This window comes from Molothrus ater, chromosome 21 (assembly GCF_012460135.2).
Source record: "Molothrus ater isolate BHLD 08-10-18 breed brown headed cowbird chromosome 21, BPBGC_Mater_1.1, whole genome shotgun sequence".
In the NCBI taxonomy this organism is placed as follows: Eukaryota; Metazoa; Chordata; class Aves; order Passeriformes; family Icteridae; genus Molothrus; species Molothrus ater.
The window spans coordinates 6,414,712-6,437,894 of record NC_050498.2 but is presented as its reverse complement, the minus strand read 5'-3'; the positions used below and the strand labels follow the sequence as shown (position 1 = coordinate 6,437,894).

The 23,183-nt window shown below is 45.5% G+C and overlaps 1 protein-coding gene across 2 annotated transcripts in view; it reads left to right on the top strand.

Annotated features, from left to right (window-relative positions):
* The window catches only part of MYO1C (myosin IC), a 50,153-nt gene that overhangs the window by 3,032 nt on the left and 23,938 nt on the right, over window positions 1-23,183 (top strand). The window contains exon 1 of one of the 2 annotated variants that reach the window (XM_036395358.1): window positions 20,362-20,428. The exons of the other annotated variant lie outside the window; for it this stretch is intronic. Coding sequence (XP_036251251.1) covers window positions 20,411-20,428 — 18 coding nt within the window. The 5' untranslated portion in view covers window positions 20,362-20,410. Of the gene's footprint in view, window positions 1-20,361; window positions 20,429-23,183 lie in introns of those variants that run through there. 2 annotated transcript variants of the gene reach the window in all.

Here is a 23,183-nt window from a genome sequence, read left to right as displayed (position 1 = left end):
TTGTTGTGGCAGAAGGTTTGGAGTGGACAAATCTCAAGTAATTTGTTGCAACTGAACCATGTTCTGTGGGAGTGGAAGTGTTCCTTACAGCCCTGCCCTGCCTTATTTAAATATTTAAACATTTAAATGTGGCAAGGAGCAGCAGGGCCAGTACCTTTTCTATTGCTGTATATCTCCAGTGTAGTCTGTTCTGTATTAAATTCCTGTACTGGAAGGCAGTAAAGGTTAGTATTTAGAACTCCTGTGGCATTCATGCATGCATGGATAGCTCTCCCTGGCAGGTTTTTTTTCTTCAGGAAAGCATTTGGTCAGGTGCCAATGTCCAGCTTTCCTGGGACACTCTCAGCCCTTTAACCAGTACAGTGACCTTGGGCCAGCCTGGCCACCACCCTTCCTGTGATTCAGTTCAGCAGCTGATAATAACTGGACCTAGAATCTGACATTTTGGCAGTACCTTTGGAGTGTTTGCCCTGTGGGCAGTGAGGTCCCAGGGCTGGGAGCTACAGCAGGCTGCAGTCACTGAAAGCTCTGTCACTGAATGGGCAGTGTCATTGTTGGTGGTGAAGAATGTCGTGTCAAAATGTGTTGTGATATTTGCCAGGAAATGGAGAGTCCATGAATGAGTAAAAAGTGCTCTGTGACACAGCTGTGGTGGCACTCAGCCTGCAGGCTGGGCTCTGCAAGCTAGAGCTGTGCCTTGACATTTATTTTGGTAATTTCTTTGGAAGGCACTTTTCTAGTAAAATTTCACCACCGAGTTTGCTGTAAAGATGATGAAAGGTCTGGAGGGGAAGTCCTGTAAAGAGCAGCTGAGGTCACTTGGTTTGTGCAGCCTGGAGAAGAGGAGACTGAGGTCAGACCTCACTGGGGGCTGCAGCTTCCTCATGAGGGGCAGCACCAACCTCTGCCCTGTGACAGGAGGAGGGAACAGCAGGAGCTGTGCCACGGCAGGTTTGGGTTGGATTTTAGGGAAAAGTTCTTCCTCAGAGGCTGCTGGGCACTGCCCAGAGCTCCAGGAGAGTTTGGGGAACACTGCCAGGGATGCTCTGGGATTGTTGGGGTGTCTGTGCAGGGCCAGGAGTTGGAATTGATGATCCTTGTGTGTCCCTCCAGCTCAGGATATTCTGTGATCTGACTCTGTATTTCCTTTTAGTGTTCTGGTGCCTGACCAGAGATCTCTCCCCTTCCAAAAGGCAACACAGAGATGTGCTCCTACGCTGGGACAGGGCACACTGGAACAGGAAAACAGCCTTTGGAGGGGGTTTGAGGCTGCAGGGAAACCTCCTTGGTGCCTCAGCAGCTGAGTTTCATTAGGCAGAGTGGTGCTGGTGCCTTCTGCCAGCTGACAATCACCAGGTGTATTTGGCCATTTTGCTAATGAAGAGGGGGATTATGGAAGGAGCTGTAATTCAGCTAGGGAGCAGTGCTTGTCAGAGGATTTTATTGAGCTTACAGTTGCATTTTTCTTCATTACCATATCCTCAATATTTTATGGCTGTCTTTATGTCTGTTTTCATTGTCACCTGATGCCTGGTCTAGATGGGCTATTCCTATCCAGGAAAGAAGCAGCTTTATTTCAGCATTATAATGACAAACTGAGAACAGAAAAAAAGGTAAACTCAGCTTTCACACTGCACATATTGTTCATGGCTGAAGGGTCCAGTTAAGTCAATGTCCAATTATATAATGAAGAGATAGTGATCTGTTTAGCTTTTTAGAAAATTAAATTCCACTGGAACAATATAACTGGGACTATGGAAGTAGGAGGAAAACTATTTTCCATTCTGAAGCAGGCCTTTGTATAGAGTTGAGTTTTTTTAAACTCACTAACAGTAACTAATAACTTGTACATTATACAGCCCACACTGAGTCATTGTTTACTCAGGGAAATGACTTTCAACAGCCAGACTTGTTTGTGAAGTTTAATAACTAAAATATGCAGTTCTGTGCTTTAGAAGGCTGCACACTATAACCAACATTTTGGAAAAAACAAAACCTGGTGCATATTTGCAACACCACACAGCACTGCATTACAAATGCTGCTGCTGCAGCTCAGGTTTTGATCTGCAGTAAAAGCTGGGGAGTCCCATGGTGTGGTTTGGAGACAGGGAAGATTATTGCACAAATTAGTGTTGGGCTTCTCTAGAGTTTTATTGAATCTCTAAATTAGAGACCAGGAAGCCTTGTTCTGTGTCCACACACCTTGTTGTTTTAAATAACAGGTTGTCCTCCACTCTTAGGACTCTTGGAGTCTGTTTGAAATTGCCTCTTGTTCTTGGGAGGGAAAGCCACACCTTTGCACCAGGAAGCCAAGAATTCTCTCTCTGACAGAACTGGAACTCAGACAGAAAAGCAGATGTTTCTTTTACCTCCTTTGAGTGAGCACTGGAGTTCAGTTGGGAGCTTTTCTGCCTTTTCCTGACTCGTGATCTGCTGTTCTGTGTTAGCATGGGATTTTCTCACAGATGTTACAGGAAACTTCCCTCCCCACCCATTACACCTGAAAAGGTTTTAACAACAGCCAGGGTTTGTGTCCCTGGTTGGTTTTGGGGTTCTGCATAAACAACCAAGTGCAACAACCAGCAGAGCACCCCTCCCATTTCTCAAGTAAACCAAGTGCTTCATTTTAAAGAGTGTATTCAAAAAGTTTATTTACTATTTTCCCCAAAATTACAAGGTTTTTTTGAGGCAATTTTGTTGGAAAACAGAAAGGAAAATCTTTGTCTCATAATGAAGGCGAATACAAAATATGTGACTTGCAAAATCCTCATCTTATTTGTGCATGGATTTGTTTGCTCTTATAAGTGGGTGAGGGGATCAAAAGCAAGTTCTGCAGAAAAGTACAGAGTGTGTTTTTGTATGTGCCCAACCATAACACTCTGTGGGAACACAGATTATATTTAATTTTGCTGATCTTCTGTCCAGAAATCTGGTGGAACAGCAGTTTATGGAGCTATCAGCAAAGCTTAGAGCATCAACTTTGACCATCTCAGAAATTCTCATGTTTTAGTTTATAAATCCATTAAAACAACTGTACAGTGCTGTGGTAATCCTAGCAGGCTTGGAATTACTGAGAGAACCACCAGGTTTCCTTGGGCACAAACCCAAGTTCTGACTGCAAGGTGTCAGGATGGACATGGGTTATTTCTGGTCTGCTAGGCTGTAGAAAAAGTGTGGATGGACATATCAAGGTGAAACGTGGTTGTTTGGAAAGAGAATTTACGAATTCATAACCTTCAGGGGGTTTGAATATTCTGTGCTGCTCTGAGAGAAAACCAGAGGCTGAAAACCCAGAAGGAAAAGTGGAGGCTGAGAAAGGGTGGGAGACCAATAGAAAAAGCAGAAACTGAAAAGGAGTGGGAGGCCAAAATGGTGTGGGAGGTCAGCAAGGAAAGTAGAGGCCAAGAAGTGGAGGCTGGAAAAGTTAGATGGAGATAAAATGTGTGGGAGGCAGAAAAGGTGGTGAGGCCAAAATGAGCCCATATCAGAGATCTGATCAATCTCATTTTGCTCTCTTGGCCTCCACATCCTCCTGAAGAAGGGGACTCTCAGACTGTTGAACTGAAGAAAGTTAAAGCTCAGCTTCATGGAATAACTTGGGGACAAGTGCCCATTGTCCTGGCTCTTGTATTGCTTCAGTTGGAGCTTAGTTTCAGTACTTAAAAATTTGGTTTCCAGCAGAAAGCAGCTCTGTAAATTGTTTGAGTCTTCATTGTAAAAGTAGTGCAGGTGAGCTGTAGTGCTGCCTGTCTGTTCAATACCTTAAATTATTGCCATTTAACATCACCAGAGATGTCCCCTAAACCCACAGAAGAAACAGAACCCTCATGACTGCTTTTGCAGGGATTTTAGAAAGCTAGGAGGAATTTGAGATAGTTTATGCAAGAGGTGTTTCCAAACCAGGTCTGTTAAAGTCCCTTAGAACTTTTAAGAAAAACAACATAATGAAGAAGCACAGTGTCTTTTTACTTTGCCTGATATAATTAAAGAATACAAGGGCTGATGGTTATGAGCCATTTACATATTAGGCTAAAGCTTTCAGTCGTTATTTGATTAAAATATAAACTAATCTGATTTGAGGTATTTGTGGCTTGATGCAAGGAAGAAGCAGAAAGGAAAGGAGAGTGAAAAAAAGAGATGAGCTGCACTTCCTGGAGAGAAAAGCAGGGCATGGCTGGTGCTGGCAGCCTGGCAGGTAGTGAGGGCTGGGAGGGACTGAGGACTTCCCTGCTGCTCTGGCACACTGGTCATGAGGGCTCCATGTGAAGAGGAAATGTTGCAAGAGATGTGGTGTTCTCTATGCAAAAAAACCCTTGTGTTCTGCAGGAGGCTGTTTGATCTCTGTGTCTCTTCAAACTGAAACCTGGGTGCTTGCCAAGTGTCTGCTCTGAAGTTTCCGGATCTAGGTGGGGACAGGGGAGTTCCAACTGTAACCTGAATGTGTTGAACTGGCAGCTGCTGGTGTCCAAAGCACTTGCACTGGGAGGAAAATTCCACAGAGTGGCTCTGTGTAGGATGAGAATGTGAGCTATGTCCAGGCTCACAGCCATGGAACTCAAAGCTGCTCTCCTGTAACTGTTTGTTTTTCTCTGGAGGCTTCAGTCAAGTTCGCTGTTTGTCCCTGAGTGCAGCTTTGCTGGAATGCTGCCTGCCTGCCATCAGAATAAGGGAGCACCTGTGAAAGGACTCTGGTGTCACCTGAGAGGAAGGAAAGCAGAAATCAGTGTTGCTGCAGGGTGAGTGTACACATCAGGGAAGAAATATTTGTACGAGCCAGTTATTGCCTTCCTAGGAAAAATTAGGTTGTGACAAAATTTTTTGGTTTGGAAAGGTAAATTCTGGTGTAGCTGTCAGCTTGGTGCCTGGCTGTCTGTTTTGAGCAGTGAATTTCTCTGTGCTGAACTCTTGAAAGTGCTTTTCAGGCCACACTTGTACTGGTCTCAAATTATCTTAATTGCAAACCACTTATCTGAACTGATGAGTAGTTAACACAAATGTGACACGGTGCTTGTTAGAGTAGAAAATCAATCAGTGTTTAGTGTGGGCTGGATTGACATTTCTGGATTGATAGGGGATGGGGAGGTTCATTTGGGTCAATAAATGCTCAGTGATGATTGTGTGGAGTGAGCTGCTCCTCTCCTGTGTGCTGGCAACCAAACCCCACCAGCATCAGCCCTCATTTCTAAGGCCAAAAAGTGTCAGTTTTTGCATTTTTGGGAGCAGCAGAGCAGTGCTGGGACAGGATCCCCACGTGTCAGCTTAGGTGATTTATGGTGCTGCTCCCCTGCTCCTGGGGCACTGCAGCTGACAGGCTGCACCCCTGGTGACATTCCTGGGCTTGTCCCCAGGGCTGCTGGGGGTGATTCTGTCCTTGTGTCACTTCTCCAGGGTTTCAGTGCTCCAGGCACGAGGGTGTGCAGAGGGGAGGGGATGAACAAGCAGCCAGGGAATCTTGGAGCTTCATCCATGTCACTTCCATGAAATGCCCTTTCTTTTGTATTCCCCCAGTATCTAAAATAAGCTTATCCTGATATCAGTTCTGTTTAAAATCATAGAATGGTCTGGGTTGGAAGGGACTTAATCATCTCGTTCCACCTTTCACTGAACCAATTTAAATTGGTTTCACTGTAGTCCTCCTCTCCCTGCCTTGTCCTTGCATCCATTTGACCCTTTGATCAACCCTTTGAAGCAAAGCTGGGGGAGCAGTGATGACAAAACCAACATTTTCTGTTTGTTTAGTTCCCTGAAGTGTCTGCTCAGAGCTGAATGGATCTTAGTCCCAGGACAGGCACAGCTGGGACAGAGGCTGTCACAGTAACCTCAGCTGGCCAGGCCAGCTGACAGCAGCCTGGGACTGCCCTCTGGCACCTCAGAGGACATTTTCTGTGCCCTTTTCACCTTGGACAAGTGTCTGTAGTGTAATGCTGTGGGAATGATGGCTCGTGTGCCTGTTCTACTCTTACACTGCTGTGTTTGGATCCTTGAAGTCAGTGCTAGTGAGAAGTTTAGTTTGTTTGCTAGAAGGTTCTGCAGTCACACTGGGGGACTTTTGTGCTCTGATGTGTGGGCTGATTGGCACCAAAACCTCCCAGCATGTGGATGTGGAGCTAGGCCAGCTGTTTGGGACACAAATGGTAATTAGTTGCTTTCTAAATGTTGGCTTTATCAAGGTTTACAAACAGAACAGGCAATCTCCACTCCACTGCTCATAATGAGCATTCCCAAGCTCCCACAGTCCCAGCTCCTGAGCAGTGCAGGAGCACCTGCCCCTGAGTCCTGCACTGCTGGTGCTATCAGATCAGGGAGAGAGAGGCCCTGATAAATCCTTCCAGGCTGCACACACTTGGACACAGAGCCAGGAAAGGCTGCTGTCTGTTCTGCCTCTTGCCAAAGCATCCTTAGAGTGGCTGGCATCCAAAACAGGGATGTCGCAGACATCTTTTATGAAAAATCCTTGCCTTAGGATTTTTCCTCCTGAGAAGCTGAGAGGCCTCAGGAACAAAATGTAGACATTGATTATCTGCTGCTGTGGAATGCAAGAGGTAGATCTTTGTTTGGCCCATGTTGGATGTTTCTAATCAATGGCCAATCACAGCCCAGCTGGCTCAGACAGAGAGTCCAAGTCACAAACCTTTGTTATCATTCCTTATTATTCTATTCTTAGCTAACCTTCTGAAGAAATCCTTTCTTCTATTCTTTTAGTATAGTTTTAATATAATATACATGATAAAATAATAAATCAAGCCTTCTGAAACATGGAGTCAGATCCTCGTCTCTTCCCTCAGCCTGAGACCCCTGTGAACACGGTCACACAGGGAGAAGAGCCCAAGGCACAGGGGTCCAGTTGGGCACTGGTATCTGGAATATTTGCTCCCCTCCCCTTCCCAGAGCACTGTTTTTTCCATGGATGGAGCCTGGGAGAGCCAGTGCACTGAGGGTGAGGATGGGGGAATACCTTACCCAGGTGAGGATGCAGAGATTCCCACGTTTGCCCTGCTTTTCACCAGGTGTAAAGGTCCAAAAAACCTTTGAGCCCTGTGGGACTCTAACAAGGCATTTGTGGTGGGTAGTAGAGCAAGGTTATTCTGTTGTGGTATCCGAGCGTGCCATGAGAGACACAGGCAGAAAGGGGAGGGGACAAGGAATTAATTCTGCTGCCAAAACCTTCCGTGCCAGAGGTCGGATGTGGCTCCGTGCCCACTCCAGGCATTCGTGCAGGTTCCTGCCATTTGTTGCTGTCACCACCAGCAGTGGCACACAAGGAAACAAAATTAAAGAAAGGCATCCTGCAGCATAGACCTCAAGATGCTATTTCTAGATGGAATTGGAGCTCTGTGTGATGTAGTGGACTGTAGGCTCATTGTAAGGCTAGAAAACAACCCAAAGTGGTTTGCACTGGAATTCTTGATGCTGTGGTAGGCAGCTGGATTAAAATGATTTGGAGTTTTGCTCCTTTTTGATGCACCGTGAGTGAAGAGGCTTCACAATCAGCTGTGAGCTGGAGTGGGTTAGCACTTGGAAAAGTCAATTTTGGAATACTGAGGTTTAGCCCTGCAGGTACCTGCATGCAGCTACTCCTGGGAGCCACCAGCTGTTGTGGACTTTGTCAGCTCACCAGACAAGTGTGTGCTGCCTCTCACACACCCCAGCAATTCTGAGAATGCGAAGGGCTCTCAGATTCCAGTCCTGGATGGCCCTTCCCCTGCAGCTCTAGGGCCGGTGGAAGCAGGAAGGGAGGTCAGGCTTGAAATCCGAGCTCGGAGGAGAGGAATCCGCGGATGGCCAGCAGATAACGCCCATCACTCGGTGCCCCGGCCACTCCCACTGCCCCTGCTTTGTGCAAAGCCTCATTAAAGGCAGCGCCCCGCCTGCCTGAGCCACACATCCGTGCACAAATGCCAGATTCTCTTCATTCCAGACTGCTGACTTCAAGGAGGACTTGCTCTGACAAGCTGGAAATGAGGGCTGGCAGCTTCATCTGCAGCTCAAAGGCTTTATCTCTCTTAGACACTCTTGCTAACATTTCCCACAAACACTGCTCTGCAGGTAGGAGCTGTTGCACACACAGGATCCATCAGGCACTTATGAATAAAGCCTTACCTTGTGTAACTCCCCTCAGAACAGGCAAGGAGCACTTCACAGAGCACTTGGCACCAGGCCTGTAGCAGAGCTGGCTCTCCTTGTGCTTCAGCCTCATTATCTGGGGAGCAGTAGGAAGAGTCAGCTCAGCCTTTGATTCTCCTATCCCCCTGCCAAGCACTGATGTTCTTTCCTCTACAAAAATCCTACAGTCCAGCCTCCATCTCCCACTGGGACTGTTTCCATCAGCTGAAGGCTGCAGCTTTCCATCACCTCCAGCTTCCACACCATGTTCTGATAGTTCTCCACCTCAGCCTCTCCTTCCTCTCTGAGCTCCCGCCTTCACTCCTGCCCCTCTGCTCCACGATGAGCTCTTGGACTCCCAGGATTGTTCAGGCCCCAGCAGCAGCTGCTGTTTCCCTGGTGCTGCCTCGCTGCTCCATGAGGGATGCCAGCTGTGTCCACCTGTTAGGGTTGTTTTGCATGTGCCTTTAAGGCAGCTGCTTCTGCTGCATTTGCAGCCTTAAAGCTGGAATATTCATATTCCATATCTCAATCAATGGATGAACTCAGCCTTCACTAAATGCTTTCCCAGGGTGAAATCTCTTTAAGATGTAATAATAGTTCTAGAGAAGCCATGCCAGAACAAGATAGCCAAGCTGTTCTTTGATTGCTGTTTGTTTCAGTATTAGAGCAAGTGTACTTTTACATTCACATATTTAACATGTGGAATGAGATAATCTTAAGCTTGATGCAGTAAGGTGTGCACCCTCATATAAAAATTTATCATGAATCAAATTTGAGTCATCATCATGATTGTGACATGATTTCTGCTTAAAAGGGCATCTTTGATGTCATCACCATGTTGCTTCACAAGCAGCTTGCTGGTGTTATTTCGGTTGGGGAGGGTGTGTGCTTGTCTATAGCTTCTAAAAACCATCAGGCCAGTGTCAAATGTCTGCCCAGTGCTCCACAGTTTGCACAAGTGGCTGCTAGCAGACAAAACTCCTTTTTTTGGTCTGATTTTTGAGGGAGGGCTGTAACCACAGGGCTTTGACTTGTGGCCATATAACCAACCCTGCTGAGCAGAAAGGGAATCCAAATGATATCTGCTCCAAATGCTCTCTCCTGACCATGACACTGTGCTTCCTGGACATTGTGTGAACTAAAACTTGTGAAACAAAAGCTCTAATTTCCCTTTGTGAAGCTTAATACAGAGCACACAGCTCTGGAGCAGCAGGATATGAGAATTAGAATCATTGGTGCAGGGAGGATTTTGAACAAGAAGCAGGCATGAAATACCCAAAGCATTTAACCTCTGTGTTTTATTCATCCTGCAGCAAGTGTAATTTAAAGTGGCACCTCTATAATTGATGAAGTATCTTTTTACCATTTGTTTAATTACCAGTTTCAGTGTCTAGAAAGCAGCAGATCAATAATTTACAGTGATGAACTTCCCTGTGTCTCTGTTTTTCTACTTCAGCCATGCAAACAACAGCTCTTGAAACAAACCCTCAAATATTGATGCTTTCCTTTAGGTGAAAGGAAAGCATCAATATTTGAGGGTTTGCTTTCCTTTAACCTTTTTTCCCGCCATAGGTGCACTCCAACACCACTGAAGCTGAGGGCAGAGCACTGCCCTTGGCAAGGCAGGGTTAATTTAGGGCTTGCCCTGCATTTTGTATCAGCTCTCAGCTTTTTGCAGCCTCCTCTCATTGCTGGAGTGATGAAGGCTGGGCTCCTGTTGTTGCTGTAACAGCAGATGCTGCTGCCCTGGCTTTAGGAGAGCTGTTAAAACAGAAAATTTAATGTGATGAACCAAAGCTGCTGCCTGTGGTTTATATGTATTTCTTTCATGATGGGGTTTGATAACAAATGTTGACTTTTCTATGTGAAATATCTATTTTGGAGAGTCTTGGATCCTTCTGTCAGGTTAGAACTCAGATTCCCTCATGGTCCTGCAGCTCCTCCCCAAGGAGAGGTCCTTGATGTGTCCAAGAGGAGCTACAGGACCTGTACCTGTGAAATCAGAGGGAAAAGGTGTTTCCTTCCCAGTGGGAAGGGCCTTGAGACAGTTCCTCTCGTGGTCCTGGCTGCCATGGACTGTGGGGTTTCCCACACAGCATCAGAGCAGAAGATCTAAATCCACCCAATTTCCATGAGATCTCCAAATCCAGGATTTCCAGCAGGATGGTGAACTCTGCTCTCAGTCTCCCAGTCTCAATACCTGTGATTCTTCTCACTTTTTAGAGCCAAGACAGATATCTTATTTGTCCTAGACTTGACTTTGAAAATGAACAAACAACTTAGTGACTGCATCCTTGGGCTTGGTATGAAAAATAAACAGGGAATGCATCCCTCTCCTTTCTCTTAGGAGTGCCAGCCCTCATCTCCTGTTGGAGAACAAGATGCTGTGGGACAGTTGGCATTTCTGTTAATGTCACAACTGTCAATCCCTTCAGGATCTCTCCTCTCAGCTGGAGCTCACAGCCCAGAAGCAGGTTTTGTTTAGAAAATAGGTGTAAAGGGTCATGAGGAAGATTCCTGGGCCTGTTGTGTCAGCCTCAGCAGGGTTTGTGCAGTGTTGCAACCACCAAATGCAGGATTAGGAGTAAATCAGACAGAGAAAGAAAAAGGGTTTGGACCCAACCACAGCTGGGGAATGAATGTTTCCATTCTCTGCAGACCCATGTTTATCCAGATGTGCAACACACATTCCTGAGAACCACAAAGGGATGGACTCCTTCACTGTTCTTTAGTGTCTCTGTTTCTGATTAAACTGATGCCTCTGATAATGCAGAAAGTTTTGAAAATGCAGAGAGCAGGACTGTGCAGTTCTCCTTAAGAGAGAGTTGAAACTACCTTGGAGATGAGATATTGCTTGTAATCCAAAGGGGGCTAAGTTGCAGGCCAATAATTTATTTATTTTCTAACATCAATGTCATCACTGCTTCTTTTACATTAAAAAAAATCTTGATTTAAGGTGGTTTTGATCCAATAGGAATGTCAGTTTTAAAATTCTTGGAAAACAATTTTCAATCTTGGAAAGCAATATTCTGAATTGAGAATATTGTGAATTTGAGTGCAAGCTGCTGCAGGTGGACATGGGATACCCTTCTGAAATGATGGCTGTGTTTTCCAGGCAGCCTGGAACACTTTTGCCATCACAATGACAGCTCATCATTCCCTCTGGATGTTAAGTGATGCTAAATCTATTTTGGGACAAAAAAAGATTCACCAAAGCATTAAATCCTCCATGAGTGACACAGGGGGAGGCTCCTTGGGGCGCAGGCAGAGCAGCCAGAGGAGATGAGCTCACACAATACCCTTCATCTGGTGCCTTTTCCCCTCCTTTTCAGCAGGAGCAGGGCAGGCAGGGCAAAGGGAAGCAGCTCAGACATCAGCTGCAACATCATCTTCCCACGTGCTCAGCTCTCTGCCAGCCTCTGGCTCCTTCCCTCTGCCTCTGCAAACTGCTCAGCCCCTTCCTTTCAGCACAATCTGGAATTTCTACAGCTCATCCAATGTTTCTTATTTTGGGTTCATGAGCTAGCTGTTGAAACTCTCTCCTTAAACTTTTCTTTGGGGGCTTGTGGCATCACAGTCAGTGTAAAGTGCTCTTTGTTCCCTTACAAAGAAGGGTTTGAAAAGTTCAGTCTCATGTGTGTCACTGATAGTTTTATTAGAACTTATTTATAACTTTTCACTGCCCCAAAATAACTGCCTGCCTTAGGCCAACAAAGTCAGTTTGAAACAGAGGAGAGAGGAAAAAGGAAAAAAAAAAAGAAGTAAAAAAAAAAAAGAAGTGGAAGTACAAATTGTGCCTGTAAACTCTTCACTTATAAATCATCAAATTAAAAAACTGCTCCACTTGTTTGAATGTCCAAAGCATTCAATGTGCTCCCAGGACTTAACTCCACTTGGGAACTTGGAGTTTGCTACAGAATTTTTTTACAGGGTCACCCCCAGAAGGAAAATAAGAATTTGTTACTCTCAGGTATCACCCAACACTTGCAGGTTGCTGACTTGGCTTTTTTCCCTAGGGAACCTGTGGATAATCCATGGAACAAACCTATGGCAAATATAATTGTTTGCAATATAATTGCAATACAAAATGTTGCTCACAGCAACATATCCCCATATTTTGGGTACAAATGATAAAAATATCCCAGATATTACATTGATATAAACATCTTTATCCTACTATAAACTATCCATAGAAAGGCATTTTGCTGTTACAGTAACACTAGAGAGGAGTAGGGTTAGTTTTTTGTTGGGGTATCACTCATGTACAAACTATTTTCTAAAAAATCCAAATTTAAGCAAATATGTTCCATATGTGAGCCTCTCTCTCTGTGCTTTTGAGGAAAATTTTAGTCATTTGACCTTTATTTTTCTGACTTTGGAAGCTTGACTATACTCATAAAATCTAGATATTACCTGTGCTGCAGTCTCCACACAACAGAAAAGTTCATGGCTTTGAAAACAAATTAGGAATTCCACGATAGCTTTATTCAAGCTTTATGAAAAGGAAAAGCTCCATGCTGCCTTAAAAGAAACAATTTCATTTGGCTGTTTTGGAGGGAGGTATTTCCTTTTTAAACTGTTTTTCACAGTACCAATGATCTGATTTTGGGTGTGGTTTGTTTTAATGTAAAGCTATATTGGTGAAAGGTGTAATTTAAAATAGAAAAGGACAGGAGAGGTCAGTGAAGTGAAGTACTTTCCTCTAAAGCAGTCTGATATAATAGATAAATTTGGTATTTGGATTTCTGTAAGATGATGTGTGTTGGCACAGTTAAGAATGCTGTCTTTCAGGTAGCCTTCCTTAAGTTTCAGATTTAACCTACTAAAGAAAATAAAGCAGTTTAAACTTTCTGCTTTAGTGCTGGCAGTTCTAAACAGATAATTCCTATATTTAGAGAAGAATTTTGCAGTCATTGGGGGCACAGGGGAGGCTTGGGATCCTGTCAATACAACATTAATGGGGTGGATCAACTCTGCTTTCAGTCTCCCTGTCTCATACCTGTGATTCTTCTCACTTTTTAGAGCCAAGACAAATATCTTACTTCTCCTGGACTTGACTTTGAAACTGAGCAAACATCTTAGTGCCTGCATCCTTGGAGCTGGTATGAAAAATAAACAGGGACTACAGCAGTGTTAGGGTCCAGCCTGACAGCTGAGGCTTTGTACTGATTTAAATCCACAGGGAGCTCCTTCCCAAAAATGTTTTTCTCCAAATTTAACTTCCAGATACCACTGACCACAAACCACACCAGCAGAGGCCATCTTGCTGAATTGCTTTATAATTGTTATGGAGCAAGTATTACATGAGAAAAGAGGCATAAGAGCACTTAAAATTAGAGCTTTTCTGTGGCTGTTTTTCTCTCAGAGTCATAACCACTTGTATTTCCCAGCTCTGAAAAACCTGCCTGTTGCCTGCACTCATTTTCCCCTTGCTGTGCAGTCAAGGATGTGAGGTATTTTACAGGACAAAAATTAAAGGTCAGTCTAAAAATCCTCAGAAATCCAGATGTCCCTAAAGATAAAGCCCAAAATGAAACATCCTCTTGGCCCAGAATAGGCCCTGGAAGGCTCTGAGTGCACACCCTGTCCTGGGCAGGTGTTGTGGGGACAAGGGCCAGGTACAGGCAGCTGCTGAGATCCTGGTGGCACTGGAGGAATCCTGTGGGACAGCAGAGGGGATTGGGAATAATTGGGAATCTCAGTTGTGTTTTCATGGGGACTGTGAAGCTCCTGATGCTGAGATGTGGAGAGAGCTTTGCTGTCAAACTTTAATCTCTCATCAATGACTCTTTCTCAAGGGTGGCCTGGGTTGTGGGGTTTTTTAATGTTCTATTTTTAAGGGGTTTTTTGTTGTGTTTTTTTTTTTAATTTGTTGTGGCAAACTGAGCCCTGCAGCTCAAGGAGGTCTCACCAGCTGACAGGAAAATATTGGCTGGGATTTGGCCTCGCTTTCCCCTGGAAGTTGTGTCATTCTGCAGAGAAGAGACATAGGATGTGGCAGGGCTACAGATACAGAATTGTTTGTACATTTTGTCACAAACATCTCTTGCTGTCAGGGAGGGGGGAAAAAAAAAAAAAAACAACAAAACTCTGGGTGATAAATCTGTCTAGCAATTTATATCGTGCTCGTTTCCGTGGCAGCTCTGGGGCTGTGTTTGCTCAGCAATCTGCCCTGCACTGGGTGCTCCTGGACTTATCCATAAAAAAAGCAGAGATGGAAAGATCCCCCTTGATGGGAATCACAGAGAAACCTCCCAGTTCTATCACTTTCCCCAAAGGAGGCCTCTGTGAGCATTGTTGTAGGGACTCCCTTCCATTTGTATAAGAAGGAAAATGTCTCCTTGAACTGGGCTTGCAGGTTTGGTGTCTGCTGAAGGGATGGTGGAAAGGATGCACATCCCTGGCATCTCTGCTGGGATGTGCAGCTGCCTGGAGCTGCTGAAACTCTTGGCCTAGGAGACATTAATTCCTGCTATTTTGTGGGAACGCTGCAAAAATGAACTTAAATGGTGCTCAATGTCTTTGCTGTTTAAAGCAAGATGAGTTAGAGAACTGTCAGTTCATAAAACATTGGTGCTCCATGGATCTGCAGCCCAGGAAGGGGAGCTCTCAGCCTGCCCTCTGCATCAGCACTGCCCATGTTGTGTTTTAGGGCATGCCTGTGTCTTTTCCTGCCCTTTCCCAATCAGTGACATGCTCAGATTTGCTTTGCAAGTGTTATTTTATAGATTTCGAAGTCTAGTCTGTCTTTTTCCTGCCATGGAGAAAAGCAAGGGCATTACAGAAGGACAGGGCATCTCTAATTTGTCCATTTGGTTGCTATTTTGGGCTGTAGGACAGGACCCTGCTCAGCTCAGGTTAAATTCTGTCCCTCTGTGGAGGGGAGCCCTGGGTGTGCTGCCTTGCCCTGATGTGTGAGCAGCCTCCTCAGGATTCCTGTACATCCTTCTCCTCCAGACTGCAAACAGTTTAGTGCTGATCTGCCCTTATATAGTAATTTCCTATTATTAGAAACATTTCCTTGGGATCTTGCTCAGGGAGTAGCAGAGGGAAATCCTGTTTCCTTCATCTAACTTGCAGGCAAAGCACCAGTGCTCACTCTTTCCTTATCTCGTGTGGATGGAACAAGAAGTTTTTGTTGTGATTTGCTTTCCAGCCTTAAGCCCTTTCTAACACTGAGCCTCTTTTCAGAAATGCAGGAAAAGAAATGTGAAGGAATAGGAACTGTCAGTCAGCAGTGTGAGCTGTAAAGTTTTGTCTGCAGCCTAAACATTCCCTGTTCTTTTTCATCGTGTTTTCCTCACTCAGATCGAGTCCTTCCTTTGGAAAACCAGCTCTGTGTTCAGTGCTGGTTTGTGTGAAAAGCAGTGTGCTAGGATATTTCACCTGAGAGTGCCAGGGATGGGCAGACAGCCAATGGCTGTGTTAAAAAAGAGGAACAGCTTTAAATTAAGGAAGGAGAAGTTTTTGTTCTGCGTGCAACGAGAAGTGTTTTTACAGGCGAGACTCGCTGGAAGCACAGAGATATGCACAGGCTTTGAACACTTAATTTTTCCTGTGAAAACATTTTTTCCCCTTAAAAGGAAGCTGTAGGTTCTGCCACTAGGAGTGACTGTTTGGAAAGTCAGTCGGCAGGAATGCACATCAGCTGAACTGAGTCAGGCTGTTTGTGTTACCAGCTCCCTCCAAACCCCAGCCCTGCCACAGCCACTGCAGGGGAGCTGCTGCAAATGATTGTGTCACAGCAATCACAGGGAATTAACTGCTGGGTTTAAACGTTGTTGTTGGAGTCAGTGCAACAATTGCTGTTGGGATTGGAGTGTGTTTGTAAAATCAGGGAAACCCTGACAGGGCCGTGAGCGGGAGCAGCCACGGGCATGAGACAAACTGGCATCACATTAAGGGCATCTGGTAACTGTAAAGTGGGACTTTGTTCTGATGGCCACTGTCAAAGCCAGCCAGCCATTTCTGTTTCACTGCTTCAGCAGAAAGCAACAACAAGGAAAATTTATCTTAATTTGTTAGATTAACCCAGTTTCTGTTTTCGCTCACGTCATAGACCCAGAATTATTGTGTGTGTGCGGGAGCCATAACTAAATACAAGCCTGTCATATGTGCCTTTTAATCCATCACCAGGGGCATCAAAACAGGGACAGCACTGGCAGAGAAAGTGCAGGAATCCAAGGAGACGTGTGCATCTCCATTTTTTGCAATATTCCTTTTTTTTTTAATTTATTTGTGAAAGACTGAGCTTGGGAAGAAAAGAAGTTTGGTGTTCTCACTGACGAAGCTTTCTTGAAACAAACAAAACCAGTATTGACAGTTTTAGGCATTACAAAGCATAAATTAGAATCCAAAATAATAATCTAAATATTCTTTGTTTTCTGGTTTTTGAACCCTTTTGGCCACACCTCACTATTTTGAAGGTTTTGTCTGTAACCCTGCAAACACCTTCACACAGAATCGGGGAATTCAGTCAACTTGTGATGTCATGAAGTTTGCAGTAAAGTGAAGGAACTTTGATCATCTTGAGGCACCTTTTGAGTGAGTATAACGAGCTTTTGGTTTAGCCTTTCTAGGTGTGCAGTTTCATAACTGAGCAGGAATGTTGTGTCTCCAGGGGCCAATGCCCTGTGTTCAAACCTCTGCTCATGACTCCTTGTTTGGAGCACTCTTGAGAGGGGAAGAGGAGATGCTTTAATCCAAAAACTGGGTAGAAAAGAGCAGTTCTTAGCAGAACTAATAATACAGGGAGGAGATTTTGCCTTTTTATCAAACCTGTTACAATATTTAGCATTGGCTCTTTAGCAGAGCATTGATTTGTGCTTATCCTGCAGTCAGAGATTCATCCTCTGTTGGACACAGGGTGTTTTTCCTAAGCAGTGGGACAAAGGTCTCAGAACCTTCAGCTTCTGCTATAAGGTGTTTTAGGAATGTGAGGTATTTTAATCAGTTTTAGATCAGGATAATCTGGACAGCAGGACACATGTGACAGGTTAAAGACATTTCTATTTTTTGATTAAGATGTTCCTCTGACCTGCAAGAGGAAGGGCTCTCAAATTCCTGGCCTGTTTAGGGTGGTTTCTTTCCCATGGTATTTTTGCCAAGTGCTTTCTAATTATGGAATGTGTCTTATTCTGTAGTACTTTTGCAAGGCAGAAACAACGAAAATTACAAAAATCCAGAAAGCGCTCCCTCACTGATAGACGAACTTGACACCTTTTGGAACAACGTGGATGTGATCCACGTTGATTTTGAACAGCATAAACCCAAGGCAGTATCTCATACCTCCAGATTTATATTTTGCAGTGGAATCTGCACTGCAGAGGGGAACACTGGTGGTGTTTTCATGGGACCAAACTCTTTATTTTTTCAGCAGAGCCACCGCTTGCGGGTGTAGCTTAGCGAGCCTGTTGGAGCAGGGCTGACAGGAAAGGTTTCCAGTCCCCTTGCTTTGAATGTGAAATTGTATGCAGGGAATCAGCTGCTTATCTGCAACGAGCAGAGCAATCCCAGTGCTCTAATCCAGGGTTTAAATGAGTCACTTCTAACTGGTGAGGCCTGGAAAACTTGATTCATCCCTCGGCCTGTAGTTGCCTGTTGGAGTGAGCCAGACCTTGCCAGCCATCCTCAGCAGAAATCACAGACAAGGGCTGGGCTCTGCTGCTGGAAAGGAAGAGTCTGGTTTTATCACCTTCATAATCCGGGATCAAGATCTTATAAAGTAAAATTATCTCTGCTTTCCAACTTTTCCCCCCCCCCTCCTAATTTAGGCTAACCCACATGCAGGAGAGTTTTCCTCACCAGCAGAAGTTGGGCAGTAGTTTGGCCACAGAAAAAAAGCATTTTGAGGAAAGGTCTTTTCAGTGAATAAATAAATAAAAGGGTTCTCCTGCATAAAAAAAACCCCAAGAGAAATATGTAAAAAATGTACTTCTAAGTGCTGGGCTGTTGTATATTCTTCTCTTATGTGGCATTTTCTGTGATGGGATGTGATCTGAGAAGTGTTAGGAGGTGTAAACGAGGGAAAAGGTGAGGTTGTTTATGTGAAGATAATTCTGCTAATACTTAGAATTGTAACAGGAGTTTAACTGAATCTGTTTGGTGACAATTAGACTGGTTTGAGGAGTGCTGGTGGAGCACTGACATTCTCCTCCGGAAGAGTTAGAGCTGCCAGGCCACAGCTTTAATTATGCTTGGAAAACTCCTGGCTCAGGGCTCACTGCTGTGTTTCACTAATAGCTGGTGTGGCTCAGTCTGGGAAATGGAGTTTTTATCACCTCTGATCTCACCTGTGCACAGGAGAGGGGCTTGGAGCAGTGTCCACTTCCTTCAGTGGCAGCCCAAAGCCGAATCCTCCTCTGAGCCACATCCTGAAGCTGCTGCCGTTAAAAATTCACCCAGCTGAGATAAGAAGTGAATGAAAGTCCTGCCAAACAGAGTTGTGCAAGAACCACAAATAATGTTCAAAATGGAGGCTGAGAGGGCAGAGGGGCTGTGGCACTGCAGTGCTCCCAGCAGCCAAGCTCCATCCCAAATCCTTGGCACGTTCTGCCTGTGACATCCACCACAGCCAGGATCTCTGGGATCTCTGCCTTGGGCAGAGCTAATTAGAGGGGAGTGCTGCACCCAACCACTGACAACATCTGCTGCTTGTGTTTGCTTTTAAATAGCCTCCTCTCTGAGCAGGATGAAGCTTTTTAGCTTTTTGCTCTAAATCTTTTTACCGCAGAGCTTGACCTTACCCTTCCCGTAGCAGAATTTGTGAAGGATGCATTTTGATAAGAAGGGGAAAAAACAAAGCAAACAAAAAACCCTTTAGGCAGTGCTGAGTGCAGATAGTGCCAGTCATGAAACATCAGCAGCTGAGCTTGGGAATCATTCCATGGCTCTCTCTGCATGTTCAGTGATTAGAGAATCTGCTTGTCAGCTCACAATATGAATTGCCTGGAACACCTGAGGGGTGCCATCCTCTCTCTCAGCTTTATTTGCACTATCTGTAACTCCTTTTAGGATGGATCCACAGCTTAGTCCATTGAGGAACAAAATAATAAATAAAATCATAGGATGATTTTAGATTGGAAAGAACTTGTGGAGATCTCTGGTCCAACCTCACTTCTGGGCAGGACCAATTTAGATTGAGTCACTCAGGCATTGTCTGCTTGAGTTTTAAATATCTCCAGGGATAGAGTTTCACAACTTTTTGGGCCCCCTGTTCCAGTATTTGACAACACTCACTGGGAAAAAAAATTTCTCAAGAACTCATTGGAATTTCCCTTCTTCCAGCTTGTGTCCACTGCCTCTTGTTCTTTCACTTTCCCCTAATGCTAGTGAAGGCTGTGCAGTATTTTTGTCAGAATATCCTTATCTCAGGAGGTGGGTGGGAAATGAGGTGGGGTTTTCACCCTCTTGGTGTAGCTGTGATCATAAATAATTCTGTGTGAGAAAGCTGATGAGCTCAGAGACAGCAAAATGTGCAACTTGTGTTTGCAAGGGCTGGGGACTGAGGGCAGCAGTGCCTTCACTGTGTCCTCTAGAAGGCTCTTCCTTGGTAGTGCAGGTTATTTTGTAATAAGGACCTCACAACTTCCAGATAAAATGGGTGTTTTGGTGCTGGATGGTTCCTAAGGAATCTGGAATAAAATCCTGCTGAGCCAGGTTGGACGAGGCTTGGTGGTGTTGGAAATAAGTGAAATTTAAGGTCCCTTCCAACCCAAACCATGCTGTGACTCTAAATCCTTGTGAAGGGAAAGTGCATCCAAACCTGGACTCCTTGTGGCCTGTGATTCTCTGAGGGGGTGATTCCCAGTGCAATGCCAGTTCCAGGGCTGGGACTGTGGGTTTGCTGTGTTTGGGGTGAGCTGGGGCAGCCCTGTCCTCAGTGCTGCTCCAGGACAATAACCCCCTGTCCCAGAGCTCCTCTTTCCTGTCTGATGGCTGTGCTTTGTGTGCTGGGCTCAGCCCCAGCTTTTCCAGTGCCTGGGATTACTTTTCTTTCCGTTTTTCCTGTCCTTGGGCAGCGGGAACTCCACAGGCAGAGCGCAGCTGATTTCCCTGGGACTGCCTCTGCTGGGCTGCTCCTGCTGGGAGGGGAGTTCTCTCGGAAAACGCCCTCTCCAGATGCTCCAGTAGGAGCTGGTGGGAGGGAGGGAGTTCTGACTGCACTGAAAATGCCATGAAAAAAAAAAAAAATTAAAAAAATAAGGCAGCTGACAGAGGAGAGAACTTGTCCTGAGAGTGCTGCTTTTTGCAGCAGCGTAAGCGAAGGCTCTGCGAGGGCAGCGGGAGCTGGCAGGAGGCAGAGATGAAGTTCCGAGGAGGGGTAAGGTTTATTTAAGATTTATTTAAGGTTTATTTCGCTCCTCTGGGAGCTCTGCAGCTCTCAGATGTGTGTTTGGTCTCAGGGGAAGAGAGGAGAAACATTTTCAGGGTTTCGGCAGGAAAGTGAAATGCTTTGAGAAGGATCCCTTCATTGGAAAATTGGGTGAAATGGGCTAAAAATTCAGGGAATACCTGTTTGGAGAGGGAAGCCAAGGTGGGAGTTGAGAAAGTGGGAAGAGAGGGGAAGGCTGTGCTCAGCTTTAGGAGGGTAGAAAGGGTGGAGCTTTCACTTGGGCACAAGGATGTGAAGGGACTGTCCTGGAGCTGGGCTTTGCTCCTGTCCCATTCCTGCCATCCTAGACAGGGGCAGGAAGTACCTGCTTAAGGATTTATTGCTCCTCAGTTCCTTCAAGCTGTTTTAGTTTAGGAAAACTTTGTCCATTCTTTAGCAGCAGCCTGAACACCTGGCCCTGTGTCCTGCATGGGACAGTCCCAGGCTTGGGAAAAGGAGTTTGTGGCAAAAGATTGAGAGGACTGGCATTGTTACCTGGAAAAAGAGATGAGGACAAGAGAGGAGAAATAAATAACAGTGCCACAGAGAGCACAGAGATCCTTTTTCTGGGTTGTGTAGCATGGGAAGAGAGACACTGAGCTAAGCTAAAAGTTGCCAAAGAAATGCAAAGATTATTTTCATACAATGAATAATTGGGCCATGGAATTCACTGATTCTGGAAGATGTTGAGGTCAAGACTGAGAGAGTGTTATAAAAAAGTGTGTGAGCTTTTGCCTGGATAAGAATGCTCAAGGCTTTAATTGGTAAAGTGACCAAATTTAGGAAGAGAAGGGTTGAAAACATCACTTGTCTAGACTGGAGCAATTCTCTGCTAAAAAAGAGTTACCATGGGGCTGGAGCATCCCATACCTGCTCAACCCAGAGATCCTTGCCTGTTTCCCCAAATATTCTGGTGCTGACCACTGAGAAAGTGATGAAGGGAAGGGCAGAGCTTTCAGAGAACCTCCTGAGTCCTTCTCTGCGGGAGTGGAGGTGACAGAGCTCCACAGGGTATTTCTGCTGGCATCTGCTGTGCTGGGGCCAGCTGTGGGCCTGGAGAAAGACTGGCAGGGGTGGCAGTGGGACAGGCAGAGGTGGCAGTGGGACAGGCAGAGGTGGCAGTGGCAGTGTGGCTGGCAGAGGTGGCAGTGTGGCTGGCAGGGGTGGCAGTGTGGCTGGCAGAGGTGGCAGTGTGGCTGGCAGGGGTGGCAGTGTGGCTGGCAGAGGTGGCAGTGGCAGTGGGACAGGCAGAGGTGGCAGTGGCAGTGTGGCTGGCAGAGGTGGCAGGGGTGGCAGTGGGGCTGGCAGGGGTGGCAGTGGCAGTGTGGCTGGCAGGGGTGGCAGTGGGACAGGCAGAGGTGGCAGTGGCAGTGTGGCTGGCAGAGGTGGTGTCTGGGATGTTCTCTGAGGGAGCTGTGGGTGTGGAGGTGCCCTTCGCGTGGCCCCGCAATGCTCTGGAGCCCTCTCTGGAAAGTTTGAGTGTCTCAGAGCCCTGGTGGTGTCAGAGGTTCTGTGGGGGTGTGGAATGCAGGGGAAGGGCTGCCAGGGGGGTGGCATTGCCAGGGCAGGGCAGCAGGGAATGGGGCACAGGGCGTGCCCCAAAGCTGCAGGGGCACAGGCTGGCCCTGGCTCCTCGTGTTTGAGCTTCTGCCACCCTTCACCTGCTCAGCTGCTCTGGAAATCAGCATCAAAACTCACTTGAAGGGACAGCAAGCTGATGTTTCACCTTTTTAAAATGCCTTTTTGAAATCTGTTTGTCCCCTGAAGCTGCTGTGGGATGCCCAGGCCTGTGGGCACAGGTCTCCTGAGCAAAGTGCCACCAGCAACATCTTTGAAGCAGCAGCAGCAGCTTGTGCCATCTGTTCAGGAGCAAAAATGTCAGCTCCCTAAATATAGAAATTCTGTGTATTTACTTTTCCAGCCCTGGTGATCTTTCTGGTTTGCCTAGTTCATTTTTCTTAGTGCTCTTTTATATTTAGCCTGTTGATTGAAATATCATTACCCCTCTTAATGGTAAACATTTTTCCTGTCCTTCAAATCAGTTATCACAAGTGCCTTTTCCTTTTCACTGCTAATTGCTTATTTCCTTACTCATCCCCCCACAAAGTAAAGTCTGGAAGGTATAATTACGTTATAAATATTGAACAAATAATATTACCTGCTTATTATTTCAATTTGTCCCTACCCCAAATGTGGAAAACTTCAAAGTAATTACTTTGCAAGAATTAGTTAAGGATGTAGCATTTATATTTCTTTAATATAATTTTTTAAAATAGTGTATTCTGGAATTCCATCCTTCCATCTGGTTATGATGGGAAATATCAGAGGGACAACCAAGTTCTGAGTTCTCTGACTCCAGACATTCCATTGCTGGTGATGTATTTGTCCAAAAGAAGCAAGAATAAAAAATAATTCTGAGAAATGGTCCTTGAGTGGCAGCTGCAGTTCAAGTTGTTCCCTCTAATTCTGCAGGTCTGGGTCACCAGAGCTGTTACCTGGTTTTGGTCCCAATCCACCTGACAGTTCTGCTTTTCCCAGGCTGTCTTTTGAGAAATCACTTCATTGGCCTGACATAATTAAAAGCAAATATCTTATCAATTATTATCTCAGCTCAGGTGGCTTCAGAAAGGGCAGACAAATGCACATGGCTGCTTGCAGGGGATTTTTATGGGAGACACAGAGCTGCCTCTCAGGGAACCTTCTT